The 26,810-nt window shown below is 42.6% G+C and overlaps 7 protein-coding genes, 1 long non-coding RNA gene and 1 pseudogene across 8 annotated transcripts; 6 read left to right on the forward strand and 3 right to left on the reverse strand.

The window, feature by feature from the left end:
- Positions 1-8,144, forward strand: part of LOC9640167 — a 32,677-nt pseudogene extending 24,533 nt beyond the window's left edge.
- A 68-nt stretch (positions 8,145-8,212) lies between these two features.
- LOC112346721 lies at positions 8,213-9,164 on the reverse strand. Its single transcript, XR_002992558.1, has 4 exons — positions 8,812-9,164; positions 8,614-8,741; positions 8,394-8,533; positions 8,213-8,340 (listed from the first exon to the last, which is right to left on the reverse strand). It is a non-coding gene; the product is annotated as an uncharacterized LOC112346721 (long non-coding RNA).
- A 1,076-nt stretch (positions 9,165-10,240) lies between these two features.
- On the forward strand, positions 10,241-11,192 carry LOC112346720 (fructan 6-exohydrolase-like). Its single transcript, XM_024676261.1, has 2 exons — positions 10,241-10,698; positions 10,748-11,192. The coding sequence occupies exons 1-2, from the start codon at positions 10,474-10,476 to the stop codon at positions 11,117-11,119; spliced, it is 597 nt and encodes a 198-aa protein (XP_024532029.1). The 5' UTR covers positions 10,241-10,473; the 3' UTR covers positions 11,120-11,192.
- A 124-nt stretch (positions 11,193-11,316) lies between these two features.
- On the forward strand, positions 11,317-12,187 carry LOC9642954. Its single transcript, XM_024676260.1, has 2 exons — positions 11,317-11,638; positions 11,698-12,187. The coding sequence occupies exons 1-2, from the start codon at positions 11,327-11,329 to the stop codon at positions 12,004-12,006; spliced, it is 621 nt and encodes a 206-aa protein (XP_024532028.1). The 5' UTR covers positions 11,317-11,326; the 3' UTR covers positions 12,007-12,187.
- Positions 12,188-12,471: 284 nt separating this feature from the next.
- Positions 12,472-16,020, reverse strand: LOC9642955 (CCA tRNA nucleotidyltransferase, mitochondrial; the record flags this gene model as incomplete). The annotated part of the gene is made up of 11 exons (XM_024676620.1): positions 12,472-12,723; positions 12,862-12,885; positions 12,936-12,990; positions 13,044-13,147; positions 13,205-13,314; positions 13,384-13,482; positions 13,532-13,634; positions 13,701-13,821; positions 13,875-14,002; positions 14,061-14,088; positions 15,998-16,020. Coding segments are annotated over 11 exons (1,047 nt in total), but the record flags the coding sequence as incomplete, so codon positions are not given.
- Positions 16,021-16,140: 120 nt separating this feature from the next.
- LOC9640168 (SART-1 family protein DOT2) lies at positions 16,141-16,777 on the forward strand. The gene is made up of 3 exons (XM_024676262.1): positions 16,141-16,180; positions 16,236-16,462; positions 16,512-16,777. Exons 2-3 carry the CDS (start codon positions 16,265-16,267, stop codon positions 16,707-16,709), a joined length of 396 nt encoding a protein of 131 aa, XP_024532030.1. The 5' UTR covers positions 16,141-16,180; positions 16,236-16,264; the 3' UTR covers positions 16,710-16,777.
- Positions 16,778-17,310: 533 nt separating this feature from the next.
- LOC9642956 (bifunctional diterpene synthase, chloroplastic-like) lies at positions 17,311-20,828 on the forward strand. Its single transcript, XM_024676255.1, has 14 exons — positions 17,311-17,443; positions 17,500-17,534; positions 17,878-18,259; positions 18,323-18,503; positions 18,543-18,763; positions 18,816-18,936; positions 18,983-19,095; positions 19,147-19,364; positions 19,417-19,529; positions 19,590-19,688; positions 19,747-19,977; positions 20,036-20,180; positions 20,243-20,488; positions 20,547-20,828. The coding sequence occupies exons 1-14, from the start codon at positions 17,335-17,337 to the stop codon at positions 20,826-20,828; spliced, it is 2,496 nt and encodes an 831-aa protein (XP_024532023.1). The 5' UTR covers positions 17,311-17,334.
- Positions 20,829-21,839: 1,011 nt separating this feature from the next.
- LOC9642957 lies at positions 21,840-23,685 on the forward strand. Its single transcript, XM_024676259.1, has 3 exons — positions 21,840-22,191; positions 22,241-23,341; positions 23,405-23,685. Exons 2-3 carry the CDS (start codon positions 22,821-22,823, stop codon positions 23,550-23,552), a joined length of 669 nt encoding a protein of 222 aa, XP_024532027.1. The 5' UTR covers positions 21,840-22,191; positions 22,241-22,820; the 3' UTR covers positions 23,553-23,685.
- Positions 23,686-24,017: 332 nt separating this feature from the next.
- On the reverse strand, positions 24,018-25,728 carry LOC9642958 (putative CCA tRNA nucleotidyltransferase 1). The gene is made up of 8 exons (XM_024676621.1): positions 25,609-25,728; positions 25,434-25,561; positions 25,257-25,377; positions 25,088-25,190; positions 24,940-25,038; positions 24,614-24,870; positions 24,323-24,439; positions 24,018-24,272 (listed from the first exon to the last, which is right to left on the reverse strand). The coding sequence occupies exons 1-8, from the start codon at positions 25,726-25,728 to the stop codon at positions 24,018-24,020; spliced, it is 1,200 nt and encodes a 399-aa protein (XP_024532389.1).
- Between the last annotated feature and the right edge of the window lie 1,082 nt (positions 25,729-26,810).

The following is a 26,810-nucleotide window of genomic DNA, read 5'->3' on the forward strand; positions in this document are numbered from 1 at the left end:
AAGCAAAGGTGACTCTTACAAACTAGATATTGTAACACATGTTTTTTGTAGTGATGATTATTATTAATAATTTCATTCCAATTCAATAAGATGCTTATGATGAGGAGTTGGAGGAACTCTCATCGACAATATATCATATAATGGTAGCATATTTTTTGTTGTTTTTTTCATTCACTTGGCTCTATTTAATTCTGTCCTATTTCTCCAATAGCGCATTGAGGCACTATGGGTGTCTTTGTTGACTCCTATAGTAGATTACTAACACCTTTCATAGAAGACAATATGAATATGGACATAAAGTACCAATTTAACTATTAGTGTTAAATGACTCTAACTGGATCTATAAGCTTATAATGTATGCAACATATATTTGTTATGTCATAGCTTTTGCATACTTGGAAAGACTTCCAAAGCATCCAGTTTTAGAAACTACAACTGATTATAATCTATAAAACAAAGTATTAAAATTTTAATAAATATAATTTACATTCTTGAGGTTAAAGGCATCTTATGAAATCCTTTGAGCTGGCATTTGAAGAAATTATGTTCTTTAATAACAAACACTAATTTACTAGAGTCATGTGCTACCTTTACCATAGAACCATTACCTACTGTGTAATCAATCACAACATCATTTAATGAGCAATAGAGCTTAAATAAAACTTGCATCAATGATGGAGTTTGAAATTGGTACCTAGGAAACGTGTTGCAAATTTGCTTATGCACATGGTTGGGTATGGAATTGTTATACTCAGGCAAAACATATGTTGCACACTCACTTTCATGAAATTAACCATATGTATTTCTATAGAAGGCATGCTAAATCCACATCATAACCTAGAAAATAAAGAGTTTAGAAATTCCATTTGCCTTAGACACCCTTAGTATCAATGCCAATATGATTCATGATGCATCTAGAAGAAAATAACTTCAAATAAACTTTTGAGTTTTCTTGATAAAATACTTGCAATTAAATTCAGTTAAATAGTTCATCCTATATCTTCTAACTATAGTGATCTTAGTGGTTCCTATACTACACTTTTAGTTTATTGAATGATAACTTAATTGGAATACTCTTTTGTTCTAATATAAGAGTTATTCACTATTAATTTGATATTTCTAAAATATCTTTGTTTATGACTTTAATATTATCCATTTTATTGTTCTTGAAGTTTGGGCCAGTATATGCAAACTAACTTCAACACTTCGTATATATATAAAATATTTAGTCATAGGATAATTAGAATTGACTAGTCACATAACTCACTTGTTCCTATTTCCATTAAAAAGGCATGACTATATAAACAACTCTAATTGTTTGTTTATAGTAGTCTATCTAAACTTTATTGATAGGTTTATTTTATATATTCAAGAAGGTTAGGTGTTTTATCACTTAAAAGTAAAAATACATTAACTTTTATAAGCTAGGTGATACCTAAAATAGCAAGGGTGCTCTATTGGTCATTTCCTTGTTGGTGATGGCTAAAAGGTATTTGAGTGCTAGCATATTTTATGTAAATAGAGATAATTCTTTAACTCAATTAAGTTGGTAAATTTCTTAATGTCTTCATTGACCATTGACTAATAATCCCTATTGAGCTAAGGAGAATCAACACCCCCATTTCCACTTTTAATTTTATAGGTAAGAATATATCTTATTCAAGGGTAAATAATATTTTTAAGGAGCCACTAATCAATAAGAATTGAATTGATGCCATTTACTATGATACCATATGTAATGTATTCTATCAATTTCCCTTTAATTAACTAAAAAAAGAGCAATGCTTTATAAAAAAGCTTTTAGTGGTTATTTTATCCTTATATATCATTTAATGTTCTAAGGATTCATGGTGACGGTATATTGAAATCTCATCCTTAAAAAATAAAATTACAGAGTGATATTAAAATAATCCTAGAGCATCCTTAATTCTTGGTTTAACAACAATATTTGAATCTCCTCATCTTTCAGCTTTATGTTCACTATATTTTTTTCACTTTTTCTTCACTGTCCTCATGATTGCAGTTCCCAAATTTCACCGTTCTGCAAGTCACCTAGATGTGGGAATTTAATCATTGTATCAGGTGAGTCTTCCCTACAATCTCAATATAGGAGATGTAGTAGGAATTAATATATTGATAATGAGGTGGAAGAAAGTTAATTGCATCCTTACTTGAAATGATAAGTCTATTATATATTAATGACAATGTCAGATCTTATAATTACAAATTAGTATTTTCATCTATAACCATTACTTTCATCCAAGATTACCGTTCAATATTGGAAGTGTAGATGGACTTGATTCTCTGATGTCAGACAACTTCAATTCTTTCAAAAAGTTTGATTTCTATTATTATTATGCACAAACAACTTCTAAAAATTCCTAATGGAGGTTCACTATAAAAATATGCTTTGATCTTCTTATATAGGAGAATTGGGATATAAGTAGGAAAAAAGAGTTTTTTATATGAATTAATATATAAACTATGATGCCATCAAAAGTTGGTGCTTTTTATCATATTGTTTATTTCTTCATTTCTTTTACTCTAGACTATCTAGACTATTGTTTTTCACTTTATACTATTCTTTCAAAAATAATAAAAGCATTTTTATTAATGGTGACAATAATTTATACATTCCCAAATGGGTCATAAGGACTAAGAGTGTAATATAGAAATTGTGGTAGTAAGAAAAACTTTATATTCTCATATTCACTTATGCTATAACTCTTACTAACAGATTTAAATAACTATCACAAATTAAACTTAATAAATCTAGAATTAAAACTCTACTATTATTATTTTTAATACAACATTACATAATATATTATTTGCTTACAAGCTGTTTTTATAATTTTATTAGTATAGATTTTGTTGAAGTACAATAAGCTGATATAAATATTATTGTAATCTATTTTATAATATTATAATTGATACCTAAGAAAATTCAAGTTGTGAGTGCATGGAATATGGAAAAAGAATACAAAAAATATGTATATCAATTAGCCTAAAAACCCTAACTTATATATAAGAGCGAGTGGTCCGGATTGAAACCAATTCAACGGTTACCAAAACCCCACTATCCTAATATTAGTATACAGCATCATAATCGTATATTTAGACTTCATATCATAATAATGGAAGACTATCAGATTCTGTGCTCACCACATTCTCGCCCAGGCGCCCACCACTGGAGATCGCTCCTCCTTGCTGCAAATCTTCGCTGGATGGCACTTCCTCGTCAAGGGCTCAGAACAATGCCATGGGAAAACAAACTAGGCTCACAAGCACAAGCACTGCTTTTCCGGCGTATGTAATGGTCTTCCCGTGCTCATTTTGCTTATACTCTTGCCAGTCCAGATCACTTATTCCTATCTTCGCCACCCTTTGGCCTCAAGCATTTTCCAAGATAAAATAGAGGCCTGTAGTTCATCAACATCCAAGGCGTGGAGTGACCACAACGCAACTTGTGATGAGATGAGTTAGTGACCTGGTATACTTTTTTGTGTTATGCCATCTGCTCTTTGGAAACTTTTGAGAAAGCTTGCTCTCAGCCGATTGAGTTTGAGCTTAGTCAAGGCTCTCACAGGTTTATTGGATCTCTGGTGCAACCCTGGAGTTTTGTTTGCGGGTGAGTAAGCTTTCACGGTTTCAGAGCAATATATTATATTATTGCCAAGAAAAGGCATCAAAACTTGGAGCTCCAGAGTCTCACGCCCCGAGGATTTGAAAGGATCCAAACCTATGGACCTCCAGCTTGGACAACCAAGTGAAGAATAGATTCCCGGGACCATGGTGCCTGGATCAAATCAAACTCGAGCTCAGACAAGCCATCTTCCAGAACAATATCTCAAACGGATACTTTGTTTCTCAAAAATAGCTTCTGCATCAGCTGCTTGCTCAGATTGAGATGCAGAGTCCATCCAACCCGTTTTGTTTGCCATGGCCTCGCCAGAGCATGGAGAAAGTGAGAGTTTCATTCCATCGAGAAGAGAATGGTTTCTTTCTTGAGCTTGACAGCAGCAACGCGCTGCGCGCCATGCGCCCACAAAACGAAAATCTGTTGCGCCGCTGTTTACATTATGGTATACGTTAAGAAGCAATTAGTGTACACTTTGGACGGGATCCTGATGGCCGGATATCTGGCTAGAATAAAAAAATATATTGGCAAGGTCACAGGTTCGAACCCACAGCCAGAGACCCAATCAAATTTTTTTGTATGAACGAGGGATTTCTCTTCTCCGCAAAGTCGCGGAGCTAAATCTTCTCTCGTGCCGATCCCCCAGGCGCGACGCCACGAATGATCCACGCCGCCGCGCCGGGTTCAGGCTCTTGGATCGCGCGATATTCTTGGATTTCGCTGGCAAATGTGAGCAGCAGGAACAGGGCATTCGATCGATGCGGCGTCAGTCTTGTTCGATTAGGAGTTCCGTGAACGTCTCCTGGAACGCGATGATCACCGCGTATGTGGCGGCATCCCGCATCCGAGAAGAAATCTTTGATTTCATGCCGGATGAAGACGGTATTGATTCGGCAGTAGCTGCTCTCCAGGATCCGCGCGTGGATCCTCTGGCCTCGCAGCCCCTGGATGTCGTCCACGTGGGCAGTCAGATGGATTCCAAATCTTAAATCCAATAAGAGGAGCTGAAACAATATTTTGTTATCTCCCAGTGTTCATGGCTTTGTGGTTATAGCATGCACACTGTAATGTTCTATTGTGAAGGGTTGCTGGGTTTGATTCTCATCCGCCTCGACTTTCAATTAAGAATATAATACGGTGTTAGGGTCGCCCCCTAACATGAACACTACTTTATTATTTTCACCTAAGATTAACTGTCGACATTATTACGGACTTAAACAAACAGATCATTAAAAAGTATTAACTTAGGTGCATCTCCACTGTAGTCATGCAATCAAATTTTGTGGAAGGGAAGATATATATTTGATTTGCACACAAACAGCACAAACATGCCATTGAGCTTACCAATTCGATCATATATACCAGTTGTCACTTCAGCATAATCTATCAATCACACACAATGTTGTGCCATTGAATTCTCGATGACCCTGCCAGCATATACAAGCCTTCCTCACCATTTGAACAAGAAAGACGCTAGACAACAAGCTAGAAATAGTGAATGAGAATGAACTTTTAAACGCAGTTTATATTAGTGGTAACTACAAACAAATAAAAGGTTAAGAGCGATACATCACAGCCGTTGGATTAAAGGATATCTTAGAATATACCATCCAAACCGTTAGATTTTAGTGCGGCTACGGTGAGAGAGACTCAGGTATTCGTCTTCCTCTGTGCAGCGGAAAGCTGCCATCTCTCGATGTTTGGGTGGCTTGAATCCCTCAGAGCTCTCCATCCGGTTGCACCCAGACAAAGGCGACGTTTTCCATCCCCTCTCTCTCAACTACACAACGGGCCTGTCGTGCCGGACTTGGGACGAGCTGGTCCAGGAGCTCAGCTGCATCTATTCTGACGCAATTGCTTCGCTCCCTGACACATCCCTTCTGGACGCCAAGACGCGGCAAAATGCGGCGATCATCCAAGGCATCCAGCCGCCCAAGGACGAAAGGGAGCCGGCTTGTCTTCAATTATGTAATATTTGGTTTGAAAATTGGTGTTCGTCCAGGATTCCTTTGGATAGATTCCATTCCACTCCCATCACGTTGCTATATTCCTTGGAGGGCCTTCAAGATCTTGAGATCGACTGGCAAAAGATCCTCAAGCTTCAGTCCAAAGATGGATCCATTTTTAACTCGCCCTCGTCAACCGCATGTGTTTACTTGAAGACCAAGGACAAGAAGTCGTTGCAATACTTACAAAAAACTATGAAACATCAAAACTATGCTGGTAAACCGGCTGTCTTCTTCAATCCTCTGTACTAATCGACTATGCTGTGCAGTTTCTTGCCATTACCCTATTGATCTCTTCGAAAGTTTACGGGTGGTCGACACCATTGAGCGCTTGGGCATTGATCTCTTCTTCAGAGATGAAATCAAAGCCGTCCTTGACAACCTGTATAGGTACAATGCTGCTATACTTTTAGTACTTACTTTGGGTTTGCACCAGCTTTTGGACAAACGAAGGAATTGGATGGGGATCTACGTGCATAGTCAATGACATCGAGGACACAGCAATGGCCTTCCGTACCCTTCGGATGCATGGGTATAGTGTATCTCCAGGTACAAAAACGTTTTGTGATGGAAGAATCTAAATCTCGGAACTACGCACAGATGCATTCAACCAGTTCTGGCTGCCAGGAGACAAGTTTTGTTGCTTTGTTGGTGAATTGTCACATGAGGTCTCTGCAATGCTCAACTTGTATCGGGCTTCCCAGGTTGATTTTCCGAATGAGGAGATTCTTACAAAGACTTTCAAGTACTCCCACGATTATTTACTTAATGTTGAGAGCTCTCACACATCGGCAACCAAGAAAAACCTCATGGGAGAGGTAATGAGATCTAGATAGCTTGATTGTCCTCGTCGCCACCTTTGATCTGTTCGAACAGTAGAAAAAACAGAATAAAAAAAAGATTCAAGCCAAAGTTAGATCGTACCCAAGGTGGATAGAGATTTTTTATGGAACGCTTTGTGGAGTTCTTGATCATGAGCTCCAATTCCAATTCCTCATCCTCCCTGCTCCACAGTGGTGGTCTTCCATTTGCATCGCGATTGTCAAATTCCATCCGCTCCAGTGCCTATTATTCCAGATGTATCTATTATCTCTACAGGTCACATTTGAGCTAGCAAATCCATTTCATGACTGCTTGCCAAGGATTTACAACAATGCATATATCAAGCACTATAGCATTGATGATCCTTGGATTGCTAAGACTATTTATCGGTAAGTGACATTCATACTAACCTTTATAACTTCTCTCTCTTACATCTCTTTTGTTAAAAGATTGCCTCTTGTGAATAAGAAAGTGCTTCTAGAACTTGCAAATCGGTATGCTCAACAATGTCAATCCTATCAACCTTCTGAGCTGAAAATATTGGTGAAGTAAGTGAAAAAATAGTTTTATTAAACAAACAGTAATTCATTGGTGTGTTTTTATTTAGATGGTGGCATTCATCGCACTTTGAAGATATCCCTTCTACAAGATTTAAAGCTAATATTAATATGCTCCCCTATATTTACTATGTTATTTGTGCAACTTTCCATGAGCAAGAATTTGGCCCGTTGAGACTTTTTTTTACCAAAACTTGCTGCATGAATACTTTATTTGATGATATTTTGGATAGCGCAAAAAGTATTACAGAGCTTGATAGTCTCCAAAATATGATTGAAAGGTTATATACATCAATTTTTAAAAGTTAAAATAACACTTTCTTTTTTGTTTCCATCCAGCTGGGATACATCTTTTTTATCACAAAAAGAATATAAGATTATCTTTCAAGAATTTTATAATACCATTCTTGTTATGACTAAAATGGCTTCTAAAATAAATGAAAATCTATCTCCGGAATTCATCCACAAATACCTTTTAGCAATTGTAAGTATTTTCTATTTATTTTTGCCACGGCTTAATAGGGTTGTTCACATTAATCTTTACAGTATGCTAAGCTTATAAAATCTGGGATTACTGATGCTCGTTGGAAAATTCAAGGTTTTGAGGAGTATATGGAAAATGCTGAAGTTAGCATCTCCATTGCAACTCACCTACTTATGGGCATATTATTTTGTGGTGACCCTTTAACAGAAGATTTATTAAACATCATTTGTGATGGCAGGCTTCTTAAACTTGGTAGTATCATCTCTAGGATTTGCAACGACATCCAAACATATAAGGTTCCTTCTCTTCCTATATTTGGCTTTTATTATTTTTAATCTCTTTCTTTCTTTTTAGGTTGAGATGAAACTGGGGCAATCGTTTCTTGTTATATGAAAGACCACCCAGGTGCAACTGAAGAAGATGCACTAGCATACTTACAAAGTTTGCTTGAGAAAACCAAAAAGCAACTCAACGAAATCTATTTCACTGAAAAAAATCTACCCAAAAATATCAAAAGGTTTAACTTTGATATAGTACGGATGATGCTGTTCACCTACAACAAAACAAAGCAGATAGATCTCTTTAGAAACCCAGATAAAGAGCTTCAAAGCATGATTGAATTTTGTTTGAAAACTTAACATACTATAAAGTTATAACTAATGGTTAAAAAAACATTTAAAGAAAAAACAAAAAGGTAAAGGTTAACTAGCCCTTTGTTTTTCTTTAGAGAACCTTCAACATCCACATCAGAAGGATAACACAAGCAACAAGTAGTGAAACGTTTCAGATCCTACAGTTCTATCCTTCTGCTGTGCGGGCGGCCACAAGATCTTCCTGCCAGCCAAAACTGAGAACTCAGGAAGGAGAAAAACGCAAGAAGAGAATACCTTTTGTGTTGAAGGCTCGATAACGTGGTCGACCTCCTGAGCACTGCTCAAATAAATACGCCATTACGACAAGTCCGTTCTTCCGCATGGATACGTGCTGCTTTTCCACTGCACCTTAAAGGTACGAGCATGGTAAAGTCCTGGATTTGCCACAAGAAACCCCCAACACAGGCAAATTTGTCAGCATTTCCATCTGATAATATTGGAAATCGAATTCCACCTTGTGAAACAAACAAAAAGTCAGCAACTTCCTGAGACTCCATAACACTCGTCAAGCTCTGTAAATTTTTTACGCGAGTTCCGTTCAACCTTCCTGCGTTTAAAGAACTCTCATATGTGTGCCGCTTGCTAGTTGTAACCCACCAGTAACCAAGAAATCATATCAAGTGAGAGAACTAGAAAAAGGAAAAAACCTTACAGATTGGTGGCACCAAGTGGCGCCGTCCTGGCCAAGGTGGCTCCTCTTGAAGCAGCTGACATTCAAGGCCATCACACACCGCCACGGCCACTGTCTCCTCAATTCAGCCTTTGGCTCCAAATGTTGGCGGTGATGGTCCAGGACACAGTTATCTTGCTTGGTGGACAAGATCTCGACGTCATCGTCGCAACAGCATCCGCATTGACATCTGGAATTACAACAAATGAACTCGAGGACATGCAAGGTTTTGGTGTTCAGATTGACACAAAGCAATATTAGAAATGGTAACTAAACGGAACAGAAGTGAGACGTATGGTCGAAATATAGTTACAATCTTACCTCCAATGGATGCTGCTCCTAGGCCTTCACATTATCCTGACAGGCAAGTGTTAGTGTGAAATACATGGAAAGCTAAGATGAGATGAGATGGAGGATCGCCAGGAAACAGGATACAAGTTACCAGAGCTTATCCATGGCAGCTGGCTGGAAGGCTCTTTTGGAGTAGAGGGGTTGATGCAAACGGTCAGACAGGGGATAGATATATATCGTGCAGGAATTAACAGGTAATGGCCTCGGGAGAAAAAAAGAGCAGGAAATAAAAAGCATTCTTGCGAGTTTTTCGCGGGGAAGTTCCTGCAGAAGTTTCAAAAGTGCATTGATATAGCTCGCGAGAAACAGCATACCTCCATCACGTCTTACTTGCTACATCTCCAAGTTGGAAAATTTCTAAGACCCGTGTCCGGCCGGCTACTTTCGACCGCCACCAAGCGATGCTAGTGAATGGCAAGACTGGGCTGTTGCGAGCCACTGCTCTAGCCTGGGAATGCCAAGTGGTCAGATCATATTTCAACCAAAGAGAGGAGCTTACCGCACTTGCTTTTGTTGGGGAAACATATGTTCCAGGCCATGCATGGACTGGAAGGCCAGTGAGATGCGATTGTCCACGAGAAATCTCAGAGCAATCATTCTCGAAAGGCACAAAGCCAGTTTGAAAGAGAAGAAGAAAAGAGAAAAACACTGACCATCATCCACTGTTGTTTGAGAGTCGAGCACAAAAGAGATCCTTCTTTGGCGTCACGAAATCGCAATCGTCGTGCTTCTTCTACACACAAATCAAACATCGCAATCGCGAGAAAGAAATGGGGCCACCATACGGTGGCTGGATTCTCCGACGGCAAGCTGTGCGGCATTGTGGGAGCCGCTCCCACCGCTCATTGCTCCGCCGCAAGCGATTCGAGGCGCTGTAATCCTAATCCAAATCCTGGAGCTGCGCATTCCTTCTGGCGCCAATGGATCTCACCTCGCAGAAGAAGTTCAAATATTTAATTATTATTAAGAAAATTAAAATAATAAGCAATATACCATATACTGGGAATAAAGTGGTATATTCTCTAGTATTCAAAGCTCGCTTTTGCGTAGCTAGAAGAGGAGGACCACGCATTCCTCGCTTCCACAGCACCGCGCATTTTGAGAGCGTTTGATGTCCAGCAGCGCGGAGAGGACGAGGATCGACCGCTTCCGCGCCCGCTGCCGAGGTCTCGTCTCCTCTGGGTGTCGCTGCTCGTTCTCCTGGCCGCGATCTCGGCTGGAGGAATCGCGCCTCTCTTCCGTGCACCCGGCATTGGATTCCACACCGCTGGATCGGCCCGGGATGGAGCAGCAATGGCGCTGGGGTTTCACTTCCAGGCGCCCCCAAACAGCAGCATCTGGATGATCAGTCCAAACGCCCCGGTGTTCTACCTACCGCGGATTCTACCATCTCTTCTACCGATTCACCACTCCATCGTCATCCACGAGCAAGAACCAGAGCTCCTGGGGCCACGCCATCGCCAAGGACCTCCTCCACTGGACGCATCTCCCCACGGCGCTGGATCCCGGGCCAGAGAGGTACGACGAGCAAGGAATTCTTGGCGGATCCATGACGCTTCTCGTCCAGGGCCCCGTGATCCTCTACACTGGAATCTCCAGCGATGGCGCCACCACACAGAATGCCGCTGTCCCGGTCGATCCAGGCGACTCCATGCTCAAGCACTGGAAGAAGATCGCCCAAAACCCTCTCATTCCAGCAGGAGGAAGGGTGGCGATGAGAGATCCAAGCAGCGCGTGGAGGGATTCTTCTTGGCGGATCCTTCTTGGCGGCGAGAATGCCAGCGATGGCGTTGGATTCGTCTACTGGAGCAACGATTTCCTGGACGGGGAGTGGAAGAGGCTGGAGACACCACTGCTGCGAATGCCAGGAGCTGGGATTTTGGAATCTCCAGATTTCTTCCAGGTTCCATCGGCAGGATTTGCATCTCGTTGCTTTTAGCAAGGCCAGACTTTTTCGTGGAGTGGCAGCGAGCTCGTTCTTGAGCTGGTGAAAGTCCTCCTCACACTCATGGTGGCGGGTATCAGAGGTAAGCTTTTGGAGTGCTTACGTTCTCCCGTTCTGGACGTGCTGCCTTAGGAGATCAAGCAGAAGTTACAGGAAACGGTTTCTACGTCCAAAGTTCTGGAAAAAGACCTGTTGGAGCTCATGGCGATCACAGGTGATCCTTTCCTCGTCTTGACACGTCGAAGCGGTGGTCACGATAATGTACTGCGAAGTGTTGGCATCGAGCCTTCTCCCGGAGTTTTCAGCTCGAAAGGTTTGCAAGCCACGAGCTGTGAGCGGACCGGGAACTGGTCGAAAAAAGACGAGGCACTGGTTGAGTTGCGAGCAAGTATGAAAGGAAAGAAGAAGGAAAACGAGTACCGAAGCGAAGCGAAGTCAGTGTTTAGCTCACTCGGCTTGAAAGACGACAACTTTTACGTTCGAGCCTTCCTCACCACGGCGTGCCCGCTCAAGGCATGAGTTTTATATCCTTTTTCTTTTCGATTCTTTTGAGAACTCTTTCTTTCCTGCAGGCCTCCGCGGACGATTTTCTACTCGACTTGAGCTCCGCGATAGAAATAATGAAAACGGGACTCAGCATCAGGCCAAAGCAAGAAAAAGCCCGGTGTTTGCTTCAAAACATGATCCTGTTCCAAGGCAAGCTCGAGTGCATGACAACGCTTCTAAATCCCAGGGACGCCAGACACGAGCTCCTCGACTTGGCTGCTCTGCAAAAATCAGTCCAAGCACTGCGAGAGAAGCTTGAGAAAGGGAAGGAACTTCTGCGCGACCACGTCAAAAGGCTGCTAACCAATCGCTGGGACTTGCGAGAGTGGCAATAAGCTTGATCTCATGTAGATAGTACCATAGAGCGAACTACGTAAAATAGAGAAAACGTTAACAGCAAACAACTATAAGCAACAGAAACCTTAGCGATACTTGAAAAAAATATTAACTTAGCCACAGTTAAAATCACAACTTTTTACCTTTCGTTCTATTGATAATTACAGCACGATTCATTCCCAAGTGGTGTGTTTGACTCCTTAGATGAATAATTCTCGTAAATATCTGATACACTCTGTTTTGGTCCCACTAGGATTTCGTAGCTGCCATATAAACATAGCTTCTTTCTGTAAAACAACCATTAGATAATATCTTGTGAATGGAAGGTTCAAAGAATTACCAGCTCACCCACTCTCGGACCACTAACAATGTGAAATTCGAGTTTGAGATCGTCCCCCGTGAGCAAAGGTTTTAAATTTAACAATCCTGAAAAAAGTATTGAATATTGAAAACGAAAAAAACTACTACTTACCAGATAAGCTGATGCTTTTTAGAATAGCGTTAAACACGTCTTTCTGCTGGACGCTAGGGGCTGGCACGGAGAGAAATAAAGCAGCAGCTGACAAGCTGAAGTCCCTGTCTCTGAAGGCTAGGCCGGCCTCTACTCGAAAACTTTCGTTGAAAAAACAAGGTAATCCTCCAGAAAGTGTACATTTGCTCAACTCATACCAATCTTGCACGGAGGTATTTCCAATTACTTTGTACAGTGCTTTCACCTGGTACACGAGACAGTTCAAGAGAGGAAGGAAATGTATAGAACGTGTACCTTTTTAAGCATTGCCTTTAATCCTATTCTCTCGGCTATCGAGCCCAAAACTGTATCGTTTTCTTTCTTGAATGGATAGAGAATCCACAAGAACAAGACGCCTTTCACCTTCCTCCGTTGAGTAAGTTAAAGAGTCAACACCAAAGTGTTCAGTGTAAGTACCTCAGCAATGTTGACAGACTCTAGAGTCTCGCAAACGACTTGAAAGTCCTTCACACTAGCAAAGATTTAAATGAGTTCGAGAAACGAAAAGGGGACTGAACTGACTACCTTTGCGCACTCACTGGCCTCGTAAAAATCAGAGGCCAATAACCAAGCTTGTGCAGCAGGCACATCGCCCGAGCAGGATTCTTTCCGAAGAGCATGGCTTGAATCTGAAAAACGAATGTAAGAGGCACACGAAAAATAAAAACCAAGAGATCGTATTCCACCTCCTGAGAAATGCGCTCCCTGGTGATCTTTGTTTCGAATGCAGCCTTCACAGAATCAGCAGATGCCACGCACTCCAGTTCCTCGTCCAGCTCAAAATTAAAGCGCGCCGCTGATCAGGAAAAAGAAAGGTAATTAGCTTCCAGATAGAATTCTAAGGTGAAGACAAGTAGTCACAGACCAAACCGAATGGATCTCAGGACACGCAATGGATCATCTAGAAAAGTAACGAGCGGAGGCAACGGAGTCCTGATCTTTCCAAGCTTGAGGTCCTTTACACCTGGACAACACAGTTGTGGAAAGAATGGAAAGATGAAATATACACAAACCTCGACCAGTGAAGTCCTCAACCTTGTCAGCGGCAACGTTGTAGAAGAGGCTGTTGATCGTGAGATCTCTCCGGTAAGCGTCTTCGGAAGGTGTTCCAAATTTCTAGCAAGAAGGAAAAGAGCGTAAGAACAAGAGGAAGTCGAGTGAAAATCAAAAGCGCCATAGTACCATTGATGTCGGGATCCTGGAATCTTTGGAGTACGTCTCGGATCGGAGATTAACAACATCAAGCTCTCCACCCAGGATCTCCAGCTTTGTCGTTTCTAAATGCTTGGATCGTTCTGGATTGCTACAACATGTAAATTCCAGTTAGAAAAATAACAAGCTCTAGACAACACAAACCTTTTGATAACTTTGTAAGAACACGGAGGATCGGTCTTCCTCAAGCACGGGACCACACGATCACAGAACTGCTGCCCAGTCATATCATCCAGCGCAATATCCAAATCGTGGCTCTCGACGCCAAGGAGCTGCGCAAATTGAATTGAGCTAGAACGATTCAGAGCTAAATGATCTAAAACACCAGACCTTATCGCGCACCCATCCGCCCGCCACTCTCACCTCGGTCTTCAAGTCGCATTCACGGATGGAGAGCGTCGAGAATCTTCGCTTCCTCGCGCGTGAGCACGATCGTCGTCATGAGCTCTAGAACCCTAAAGGAAGATTCTTTGAGATTTTAAACTCCCGCCAAAACTTTTTAGGGCTTTTGGCGTAGAAGCTAGAGTTTAATGCCATGAGATGTTCTCGTCACGCGCCTCAAATCCATGGTGAGATGCGCGTCAGGGTTCTCATAGGTTAAACTCGTGATTTTCACAGGGCGATTTGGTGTGTGACCCATCCTGCGCGGGTAAGATTGCATGGTTTCGCGGACGATCAAAACGATTCCCATTTTCCATCAGGTCCTTCACTCGGCAACAGTATGAGCTCTGCCCTGCCACATTCGAAAACTTGCTCAAGCTTATTGGAAATGGTGAGCTATGTTTTTTTTCTTTGGCGAAGTTTCTATGTTACGAATGACGCTATTGCCGAGACTCTGCTGAAGTTCCTCTTGCACCTTGCACGCTTGCTCTGTGGTTTCATCACGGCCTTACATCAGTGGTTTCGACGTGCTCGCTGACTTTTGCGACAGGCTTTCAGCGCGCGGTTTTTGCAGCAAGGTACTTATCAAAGGGCTTTGTTATCATTACATAAATCTCGGATTTTGGAGCCGCTTTGGAAAGCAGACAACCTCTCTCTCATGGTAATCTAGATCTGGTATGAGCCGTTTTGACACCCTTGTTGCAGGTTCGTTGTCCTCCTTCCGTGGAAAAGCTGGCGAAGTTACGGAGGCTGAAGATGCAGCTCATTGAAACAGGTGATAGATCTTGTTGCATATTTCGGGACTGACTATTGCTCAGCAACGGCGAAAGCAACAACCTTTCCAGGCCTGCCAACCGAGTGTCAACTACTTGTTGTATGTGGTTTGGCCTTTCAAGGTAACAAAACGGTGCTTCCTTTTGTAAACTAGGTGTTCTTTTTCTGGCAGTGGACTTGGATTCCCATAGGCTGGACAAGTCAATGAGGTGCTTAGATGTTTTGGTCCTGGCCAAGAACTTCATCGATATTTACTTGACTCTCAAGCTCTCCTGGTGCTTGGGATACCTCGAGAGGGGTCTCCATCTCATACAAGAGGCTTTTCAACGATGTGAGATCCGGAGCTTAGCCACCGTGAGCAACGAACTTCTCTACGTTAGCTGACGATTTTACGTTTTATAACATTCTAATATGCTTTTCTTTCTTGTAGAGCATTCTGGAGGTTCTGGAGCTGGAAGGACGAGCGTCCGTGTGAGTTGGGCAGCTCGATAGAGAGTTTAATTCCGAAGGTAAGGTATCTGCAGGGAGCGTGAGTGACAAATATTTACAACCTCGTCAATAGGTGCTGAAAACACTCTCGTTCAGCGACGTGATAAGTCTCTTCCGATGGCTTCTTCCCCTCAAGGAAACGTCTGGGCAGGTATGTAAAGAAGTCTTACGAGTCTTCTTCGTGTTTACGACTGTCCCTTGCTCGCAGCTTCGTCTTCTCCTGATGCTGCTCCGGACGCTTACCCGAGAAAAATGGCCTAGCGCGAGCGGTGACTGGAGTTCCGCTCTCTTTTGGGATGGAGCGATACGCTTCTATCGAACTGACGTTGACAAAGCGACCAAGGCATATGCTCATCAGAAGCTTCCGCGAGCAGACGATTATTGTTCACTAACTTCGTTGTCCAGGTAGAAATCGCCGTGAATGTGTACCTCGGGGTGGTTTGGATGGAAGGCAAGGGCAAGACTAGTTACACAGGTCTGCTTGCGCGTCCTGACAGGGAAGTGGAGGCTTAAGCCTCTTCGTGAGCAGGGCAAAACCGTTCGTCTCAGCGAGCCACTGTGGAAGCATGAGGTTGATATGGCGCGTTCCATTATCGAGTGCGCTCTTCGTGTCAATTAGGAACCGGAGAGAAACTCTCTCAGGTTTTGAATACAATGGAATATACGAGAATAGTTAAAGTGAGAATATACCTCCTGCACGACTAAGTTTCTGTAATTTTATACTAGGGCAAGCATGGAAGAACCTCCAAAGGTTGTATTGACAGAGGTTGAGGAGTTTTGCTCGGGTCTACAGCCGAATCACGAAGGTAAGTATGTGATTTGATTCCAATTTTCACCGTTCTTATATTTGATATCTACCAGCTACTACTAGAGATGAAGAAACCTACAGGATGGATTTCAAATCTTTGCTGCCAACAAAAGAGGATCATGTAGGGAAAGGATTGGCTAGCGCTCTTCAATGTTTTCGAGAGAATGGGAGCTTGAAGGAATCTAGAGGCGAATGGATTGGAAGAAGCAGGGACAAAAGGACACCAGAAAATGGTAAATTCGAATTCAACTTGGACCACCGCGATGAGCATGGCCAAACTGTAAGTTTTTGTTCTATTTACTTTCTGAATTTACTTATGTTTGATGCAGCTGACCCCCAAGGAAGCCTTCCGGCAGTTCTCGCATAAGTTCCACCATGTAAAACCGGGGAAAAGGAAGCAAGAGAAGAAGCTAAAGAAGCAAGAACAGGAGCTAAAGAAGAGGAAGAAAGAAGAACACCCTCTGGAGTTTATGGAGAGATTGAGAGGCATTCAAGTCAAGTCAGGAACAGCTTACATTAGAACTTGACAAGGAGTTAACTTGTCAGCTAAATGATTTCTAATAACGTTGTATGAGTGCAATTCTATTTGCACCAAGGGCTTTCATACACACGGCCGCAGTAGTGCTATGGTAAAACACCGCAATCCTTCTTCCACAAGCCATTTGGAAGAGGCCAAGAATTTCTTTGACTTGATAAAAGACACGCTCCATCTGGACGATGCAAAACGCAACTTCGGCTGTACATCTAGTTTCAGTTGCGTATGGAAGAGACAGACAACGGCATCTGGAATTACTGGCAAAGTTCGAATGCTTCTAGATGGAGTATGCAGAAAAAAGAATTGTGCACGGTTCAAAGAAGAATTCGTCGAGATAGCCCAACTCTGTGGACCGAGATCTTCCAATGGCTTTGACGGACCCCAAATTTTCATGCTTGCCCTTTGAAGGGACCACTGCTATTGAAATTAGACACGAGAGGAATGCGAGTCACCCACGGCCCGTCCAATCTATGAAAACAGCCGTGTGGAGGTAAAAAACACATAGCTAGCAATATAAAAATCTTTAGGCTCATGGGGATATTAAATTTTTCTTCAACGCTTCCCTGGATCCACAAACTCCAGCAGTGCTGGAAGAGCTTATATTCTAAGTTTCTGCAATGTCAAAGGTTCTGCTCATCAGCTTTCAACGCATTGGCAGTGGAAGCCTCCAGTTATTTGGAGGCACTAATCTCAAGAGCAACGCACAGCCGAATCGGTTTCGGAAAGGTAAGTTCATCAAACTAGCTTCGCGCTAAAACTGGCCTGCTATATTACTTATGCAGTTAGCTCCTGTGCTTCAAAGCCAGCTGAGGCTCTAGTAAGTCGAAGCACCATCTTTACAAGATTGACTAGAATGCTTTATTTCGTTTAAGTGGACCTTATTCAGTAAAGTGGGACATTAATTAGCATGTGTCCACATGCCATTTCCTAGTACTTAATTAATATTTATTAATATTTCTATCAGTTTTTTAATTTATTTTTTATATTTCACAATATTATAACACAAAATCATATGAAAAGTTTTTAATTTATAAATTATAAAGCTAAAACTTCAATTTTTTATTGTTGTTATAAAAATGGCATGTGGCCACACACCATAAGTGGGATAATGAAAAATTCCACTTTAACGAAATAAAGCATTAGAGCTGATTTGTTGACAGGAGAAGCGGGAAAAGGAGAAGCAGCAGCCATATCAAGGCATTCTCCACGTCCAGGCTGGCGATCGAATCGAGGAGCTTGATCACAGAGAAACGTCTCTGCTCGTCAAGGAAGTGAAGGGATGGCTGATGAAACTCGCGAGTGGCAAGGGGAAAATCAGTCCTTCGACTTACGACACCGCCTGGGTCGCCCGAATCCCGTCCGACTCCGACTCCTCTCTTCCCGAGTTCCCGGAGGCCCTGGAGTGGATCATCAACAGTCAACTTCCGGATGGATCATGGGATGATGATTGTCACTTGCAACTCTATGACAGAGTGTTATCCACGCTCTCTTGCCTGATCACGCTCAAGCTCTGGGACATCGGGCACAACAGCATTGCGCAAGGCATGGCTCTTTTCTGATCTTCTGGTGATATCCTGGACTGTTTTCGCCTCTGATTCTTCGCAGGCACGAAGTTTTTGCGTGAGAACATGATCAAGCTCAACCATGACGATGGAGATTTCTTGTCAGGTTTCGAGGTGACGTTTCCAATGATGCTCCACGAAGCAAAGCGGGTGGGCCTTAAGCTTCCGTATGACACAGAGTTCACGAGGTTGCTTGAGATCTCCACCACGGAGAAATTGGCAAAGTGTAATATTTGGTTTGAAAACGTTTGGTGTTCGTCCAGGATTCCTTTGGATAGACTCCATTCCACTCCCACCACGTTGCTATACTCCTTGGAGGGCCTTCAAGGTCTTGAGATTGACTGGCAAAAGATCCTCAAGCTTCAGTCCAAAGATGGATCCCTTTTTAGCTCGCCCTCGTCAACCGCATGTGTTTACTTGAAGACCAAGGACAAAAAATCGTTGCAATACTTGCAAAAAGCTATGAAACATCAAAACTATGCTGGTAAACCGGCTGTCTTCTTCAATCCTTTGTAGTAATTGACTATGCTGTGCAGTTTCTTGTCATTACCCTATTGATCTCTTCGAAAGTTTACGGGTGGTCGACACCATTGAGCGCTTGGGCATTGATCTCTTCTTCAGAGATGAGATCAAAGCCGTCCTTGACAACCTGTACAGGTACAATGCCGCTATACTTTTAGTACTTACTTTGGGTTTGCACCAGCTTCTGGACAAACGAAGGAATTGGATGGGGATCTACGTGCATAGTCAATGACATCGAGGACACAGCAATGGCCTTCCGTATCCTTCGGATGCATGGGTATAGTGTATCTCCAGGTACAAAAACGTTTTGTGATGGAAGAATCTAAATCTCGGAACTACGCACAGATGCATTCAACCAGTTCTGGCTGCCAGGAGACAAGTTTTGTTGCTTTGTTGGTGAATTGTCCCATGAGGTCTCTGCAATGCTCAACTTGTATCGGGCTTCCCAGGTTGATTTTCCGAATGAGGAGACTCTTACAAAGACTTTCAAGTACTCCCACGATTATTTACTTAATGTTGAAAGCTCTCACACATCGGCAACCAAGAAAAACCTCATGGGAGAGGTAATGAGATCTAGATAGCTTGAAAATCCAGATGTATCTATTATCTCTACAGGTCACAGTGGAGCTAGCAAATCCATTTCATGACTGCTTGCCGAGGATTTACAATAATGCATATATCAAACACTATAGCATTGATGATCCTTGGGTTGCTAAGACTATTTATCGGTAAGTGACATTCATATTAACCTTTATAACTTCCCTCTCTTACATCTCTTTTGTTAAAAGATTGCCCCTTGTGAATAAGAAAGTGCTTCTAGAACTTGCAAATCGGTATGCTCAACAATGTCAATCCTATCAACCTTCTGAGCTGAAAATATTGGTGAAGTAAGGAAAAAATAATTTTATTAAACAAAAAATAATTTATTGGTGTGTTTTTATTTAGATGGTGGCATTCATCACACTTTGAAGATATCCCTTCTACAAGATTTAAAGCTAATATTAATATGCTCCCCTATATTTACTATGTTATTTGTGCAACTTTCCATGAGCAAGAATTTGGCCCATTGAGAACTTTTTTTACGAAAACTTGCTGCATGACTACTTTATTTGATGATTTTTTGGATAGCGCAAAAAGCATTAGAGAACTTGATAGTCTCCAAAATATGATTGAAAGGTTATATACATCAATTTTAAAAGTTAAAATAACACTTTCTTTTTTTGTTTCCATCCAGCTGGGATACATCTTTTTTATCACAAAAAGAATATAAAATTATCTTTCAAGAATTTTATAATACCATTCTTGTTATGACTAAAATAGCTTCTAAAATAAATGAAAATCTATCTCTGGAATTCATCCACAAATACCTTTTAGCAATTGTAAGTATTTTCTATTCATTTTTTCTATGGCTTAATAGGGTTGTTCACATTAATATTTACAGTATACTAAGCTTATAAAATCTGGGATTATTGAAGCTCGCTGGAAAATTCAAGGATATATTCCAGGTTTTGAGGAGTATATGGAAAATGCTAAAGTTAGCATCGCCATTGCAACTCACGTACTTATGGGCATATTATTTTGTGGTGACCCTTTAACAGAAGAGTTATTAAACATCATTTATGATAGCAAGCTTCTTAAACTTGGTAGTATCATCTCTAGGATTTGCAATGACATCCAAACATATAAGGTTCCTTCTCTTCCTATATTTGACTTTTATTATTTTTAATCTCTTTCTTTATTTTTAGATTGAGATGAAACTAGGGGAATCAGCACAAGGAGTTTCATGTTATATGAAAGACCACCCAGGTGCAACTGAAGAAGATGCAGTAGCATACTTACAAAGTTTGCTTGAGAAAACCAAAAAGCAACTCAACGAAATCTATTTCACTGAGAAAGATTTACCCAAAAATATCAAAAGGTTTAGCTTTGATATGATGATGTTCACCTACAATAAAGCAAAGCAGGATCTCTTTAAAAACCCAAATAAAGAGCTTCAAAGCATGATTGAATTTTGTTTGGAAACTTAATATAACATATATATAATGTTTTTATAATGCATTTTAGCCACTAGATCATCTTGGGTTTCCTCAAACAAAACACTAATGGTTAAGAAAACATTTAAAGGAAAAACAAAAGGGTAAAGGAGAAAAACGCTACAAGAGAATACCTTCTGCATTGAAGGCTCAACTAAATACACCATTATAACAAGTCCTACGGCTTTTGCACTGTGCATCGGCTAGTAAAATCTTGGATTTGCCACAAGAAACCCCTACCACGGGCAAATCTGTCAGCATTTCCATCTGCGTTCAAATATTTAATTATTATTAAGAGAATTAAAATAATAAGCATATACCAGTATATACTAGAAACTAGGAATAAAGTGGTATATTCTCTAGTTTTCAAATCACTATCTAGAGAGGACCACACATTCCTTGCTTCGACAACACTATGCATTTTGAGAGCGTTTGATGTCCAGCAGCACAGAGAGGACGAGGATTGACCGCTTTTGCACCTGGTACTGAGATCTTGTCTTCTCTGGGTGTTAGGATACCCTAAGCCAACTAACTAAAGGACTTGATTGTGGATGATTGTCTGTGATTATAGTTAGGCCACCCTCCAGTCACCATGGTCCTTCTTTTAGAGTTTATCAAACCTTGGTTCTCCTTCTATATCCATCATGTTGAATATTCTTTTAGAATATTCTTGCCCCACTCGTCAGCCCCAATGTAGCAGTCAAATAGAGACTGCCTCCATTCATAGACACCGGCCAAGAAACCAGAGAAACCAAGAGAACCACTAGAACACATTACAGAACACCCCGTGCACTCACATCTAGTACCCATCACTTCTCTCCTCCTATCCTCCCTCTCAAACCAAGAACCCTCACTCGCCCACTTGCCATGTCAGCACTCGGCTAGAGCTCAACCAAACACTGTTATCACTAACGTCACCTTAGCCCATTACACTGATACCAATGTTAGGATTCTATCCCTTACACCTTAACTTAACTGATGATCACTTGATTGTAAAGCTTTTTCTTTATCCTATTATCCTGGCGTGGTGCCTAACACTGGGTGTTGCTGCTCGTTCTCCTTGCCGCAATCTCGGCTGGAGGAATTGCACTTCTCTTCCGTGGCATTGGATTCCACACCGCTGGATCGGCCTGGGATGGAGCAGCAATGGTGCTGGGGTTTCACTTCCAGGCGCCCCCAAACAGCAGCATCAGGATGATCAGTCCAAACGCCCCGGTGTTCTGCCGCGGATTCTACCATCTCTTCTACCGATTCACCACTCCATCGTCGTCCAAGAGCAAGAACCAGAGCTCCTGGGGCCACGCCATCGCCAAGGACCTCCTCCACTGGCCACGGCGCTGGATCCCAGGCCAGAGAGGTACGACGAGCAAGGAATTCTTGGCGGATCCATGACGCTTCTCGTCCAGGGCCCCGTAATCCTCTACACTGGAATCTCCAGCGATGGCGCCACCACACAGAATGCCGCTGTCCCGGTCGATCCAGGCGACGCCATGCTCAAGCACTGGAAGAAGATCGCCCAAAACCCCCTCATTCCAGCAGGAGGAGGGATGGCGATGAGAGATCCAAGCAGCGCGTGGAGGGATTCTTCTTGGCGGATCCTTCTTGGCGGCGAGAATGCCAGCAATGGCGTTGGATTCGTCTACTGGAGCAACGATTTCCTGGACGGGGAGTGGAAGAGGCTGGAGACACCACTGCTGCGAATGGCAGGAGCTGGGATTTTGGAATCTCCAGATTTCTTCCAGGTTCCATGGGCAGGATTTGCATCTCGTTGCTTTTAGCAAGGCCAGACTTTTTCGTGGAGTGGCTGCGCAGGAGCAGCGAGCTCGTTCTTGAGCTGGTGAAAGTGCTCCTCACACTCATGGTGGCGGGTATCAGAGGTAAACTTTTGGAGTGCTTACAGTCTCCCGTTTTGGACGTGCTGCCTTGGGAGATCAAGCAGAAGTTTGATCTACGTCCGAAGTTCTGGAAAAAGACCTGTTGGAGCTCATGGCGATCACAGGTGATCCTTTCCTCGTCTTGACGCGTCGAAGCGGTGGTCACGATAATGTACCGCGAAGTGTTGGCATCGAGCCTTCTGCCGGAGTTTTCAGCTCGAAGGGTTTGCAAGCCACGAGCTGTGAGCGGACAGGGAACTGGTCGAAAAAAGAGGAGGCACTGGTTGAGTTGCGAGCAAGTATGAAAGGAAAGAAGAAGGAAAACGAGTACCGAGGCGAGGCGAAGTCAGTGTTTAGCTCACTCGGCTTGAAAGACGGCAACTCTTACGTTCGAGCTTTCCTCACCACGGCGTGCCCGCTGTTTTATATCCTTTTTCTTTCCATTCTTTTGGCAACTCTTTCTTTCCTGCAGGCCTCCGCGGACGATTTTCTAGTCGACTTGAGCTCCGCGATAGAAATAATGAAAATGGGACTCGGTATCAGGCCAAAGCAAGAAAAAGCCCGGTGTTTGCTTCAAAACATGATCCTGTTCCAAGACAAGCTCGAGTGCATGACAGCGCTTCTAAATCCCAGGTGTGTACATTTAAAGTTCGAAAAGCAAATTAGGTGCTTACTCCTGGCTGGATGCTCGCACAGGGACGCCAGACACGAGCTCCTCGACTTGGCTGTTCTGCAAAAATCAGTCCAAGCACTGCGAGAGGAGCTCGAGAAAGGGAAGGAACTTCTGGGCGACCACGTCAAAAGGCTGCTAAGCAATCGCTGGGACTTGCGAGAGTGGCAATAAGCTTGATCTCATGTAGATAGTACCATAGAGCGAACTCCGTAAAATAGAGAAAACGTTAATAGCAAACAACTATAAGCAACAGAAACCTTAGCGATACTTGAAAAAAATATTAACTTAGCCACAGTTAAAATCACAACTTTTTACCTTTCGTTCTATTGATAATTACAGCACGATTCATTCCCAAGTTGTGTGTTTGACTCCTTAGATGAATAATTCTCGTAAATATCTGATACACTCTGTTTTGGTCCCACTAGGATTTCGTAGCTGCCATATAAACATAGCTTCTTTCTGTAAAACAACCATTAGATAATATCTTGTGAATGGAAGGTTCGAAGTATTACCAGCTCACCCACTCTCGGACCACTCACAATGTGAAATTCGAGTTTGAGATCGTTCCCCGTGAGCAAAGGTTTTAAATTTAACAATCCTGAAAAAAGTATTGAATATTGAAAACGAAAAAAACTACTACTTCTTACCAGATAAGCTGATGCTTTTTAGAATAGCGTTAAACACGTCTTTCTGCTGGACGCTAGGAGCTGGCACGGAGAGAAATAAAGCAGCAGCTGACAAGCAGAAGTCCCTGTCTCTGAAGGCTAGGCCGGCCTCTACTCGAAAACTTTCGTTGAAAAAACAAGGTAATCCTCCAGAAAGTGTACATTTGTTCAACTCATACCAATCTTGCACGAAGGTATTTCCAATTGCTTTGTACAATGCTTTCACCTGCTACACAAGACAGTTCAAGAGAGGAAGGAAATGTATAGAACGTGTACCTTTTTAAGCATTCCCTTTAATCCTATTCTCTCGGCCATCGAGCCCAAAACTGTATCGTTTTCTTTCTTGAATGGATAGAGAATCCCAGCAACAAGAACAAGACGCCTTTCACCTTCCTGCGTTGAGTAAGTTAAAGAGTCAAAACCAAAGTGTTCAGTGTAAGTACCTCAGCAATGTTGACAGACTCTAGAGTCTCGCAAACGACTTGAAAGTCCTTCACACTAGCAAAGATTTAAATGAGTTCGAGAAACGAAAAGGAGGGACTGAACTGACTACCTTTGCGCACTCACTGGCCTCGTAAAAATCAGAGGCCAATAACCAAGCTTGTGCAGCAGGCACATCGCCCGAGCAGGATTCTTTCCGAAGAGCATGGCTTGAATCTGAAAAACGAATGTAAGAGGCACACGAAAAATAAAAACCAAGAGATCGTATTCCACCTCCTGAGAAATGCGCTCCCTGGTGATCTTTGTTTTGAATGCAGCCTTCACAGAATCAGCAGATGCCACGCACTCCAGTTCCTCGTCCAGCTCAAAATTAAAGCGTGCCGCTGATCAGGAAAAAGAAAGGTAATTAGCTTCCAGATAGAATTCTAAGATGAAGACAAGTCGTCACAGACCAAACCGAATGGATCTCAGGACACGCAATGGATCATCTAGAAAAGTAACGAGCGGAGACAACGGCGTCCTGATCTTTCCAAGCTTGAGGTCCGTTACACCTGGACAACAAAGTTGTGGAAAGAATCGAAAGATGAAATCTACACAAACCTCGACCAGTGAAGTCCTCAACCTTGTCAGCGGCAACGTTGTAGAAGAGGCTGTTGATCGTGAGATCTCTCCGGTAAGCGTCTTCGGAAGGTGTTCCAAATTTCTAGCAAGAAGGAAAAGAGCGTAACAACAAGAGGAAGTCGAGTGAAAATCAACAGGGCCATAGTACCATTGATGTTGGGATCCTGGAATCGTTGGAGTACGTCTCGGATCGGAGATTAACAACATCAATCTCTCCACCCAGGATCTCCAGCTTGGTCGTTTCTAAATGCTTGGATCGTTCTGGATTGCTACAACATGTAAATTCCAGTTGTTAGAAAAATAACAAGCTCTAGACAACACAAACCTTTTGATAACTTTGTAAGAACACGAAGGATCGGTCTTCCTCAAGCACGGGACCACACGATCACAGAACTGCTGCCCAGTCATATCATCCAGCGCAATATCCAAATCGTGGCTCTCGACGCCAAGGAGCTGCGCAAATTGAATTGAGCTAGAACGATTGATCGAAAACACCAGACCTTATCGCGCACCCATCCGCCCGCCACTCTCACGTCGGTCTTCAAGTCGCATTCACGGATCGCCAGACGGAGAGCGTCGAGAATCTTCGCTTCCTCGCGCGTGAGCACGATGGTCGTCATGAGCTCTAGAACCCTAAAGGAAGATCCTTTGAGAATTAAAACTCCCGCCAAAACTCTAGTGGAAGCTAGGGTTTATTGGAGAAACTGTTCTCGTCACGCGGAGCATTGTCTACGTCAGATGCGTCATATGCAGGGCGATTTGATGCGTGACCCATCGCTGCGCGCGTTCAGATATTTGCGCGGAAGATCAAAGCGTTCTCCATTTTCCATCAGATTCTTGCCGACGATCTCACTCGGCAACAGCATGAGCTCTGTCCTGCCTCATTCGAAAACTTGCTCAAGCTTATCGGAAATGGTGAGCTATGTTTTTTTCTTTGGCGAAGTTTCTATGATGGATGGATTGTATGAACAGATGTTACGAATGACGCTATTGCCGAAGTTCCTCTTGCACGCTTGCTCTGTGGTTTCATCACGGCCTTACATCAGTGGTTTCGACGTGCTCGCTGACTTTTGCGAGAGGCTTTCAGCGTGCGGTTTTTGCAGCAAGGTACTTATCAAAGGGCTTTGTTTTCATTACAGAAATCTCGGATTTTGCAGCCGCTTTGGAAAGCATACAACCTCGCTCTCATGGTAATCTAGATCTGGTATGAGCCGTTTTGACACCCTTGTTGCATGCGGAAAAGCTGGCGAAGTTACAGAGGCTGAACAACCAGATGCAGCTCAGTGAAACAGGTGATAGATCTTGTTGCATATTTCGGGACTGACTATTGCTCAGTAACGGCGAAAGCAACAACCTTTCCAGGCATGCCAACCGAGTGTCAATGTGGTTTGGCCTTGCAAGGTAACAAAACGGTGCTTCCTTTTGTAAACTAGGTGTTCTTTTTCTGGCAGTGGACGTGGATTCCCATAGGCTGGACAAGTCGATGAGATGCTTAGATGTTTTGGTCCTGGCCAAGCACTTAATCGATATTTACTTACTCTCAAGCTCTCTTGGTGCTTGGGATACCTCGAGAGGGGTCTCCATCTCATGCAAGAGGCTTTTCAACGATGTGAGATCCAGAGCTTAGCCACTGTGAGCAACGGACTTCCGTGAGTTGAGGATTTTACGTTTTATAACATTCTAATATGCTTTTCTTTCTTGT

The sequence above is a fragment of the Selaginella moellendorffii genome, unplaced genomic scaffold (assembly GCF_000143415.4).
Source record: "Selaginella moellendorffii unplaced genomic scaffold, v1.0 SELMOscaffold_17, whole genome shotgun sequence".
NCBI lineage: Eukaryota > Viridiplantae > Streptophyta > Lycopodiopsida > Selaginellales > Selaginellaceae > Selaginella > Selaginella moellendorffii.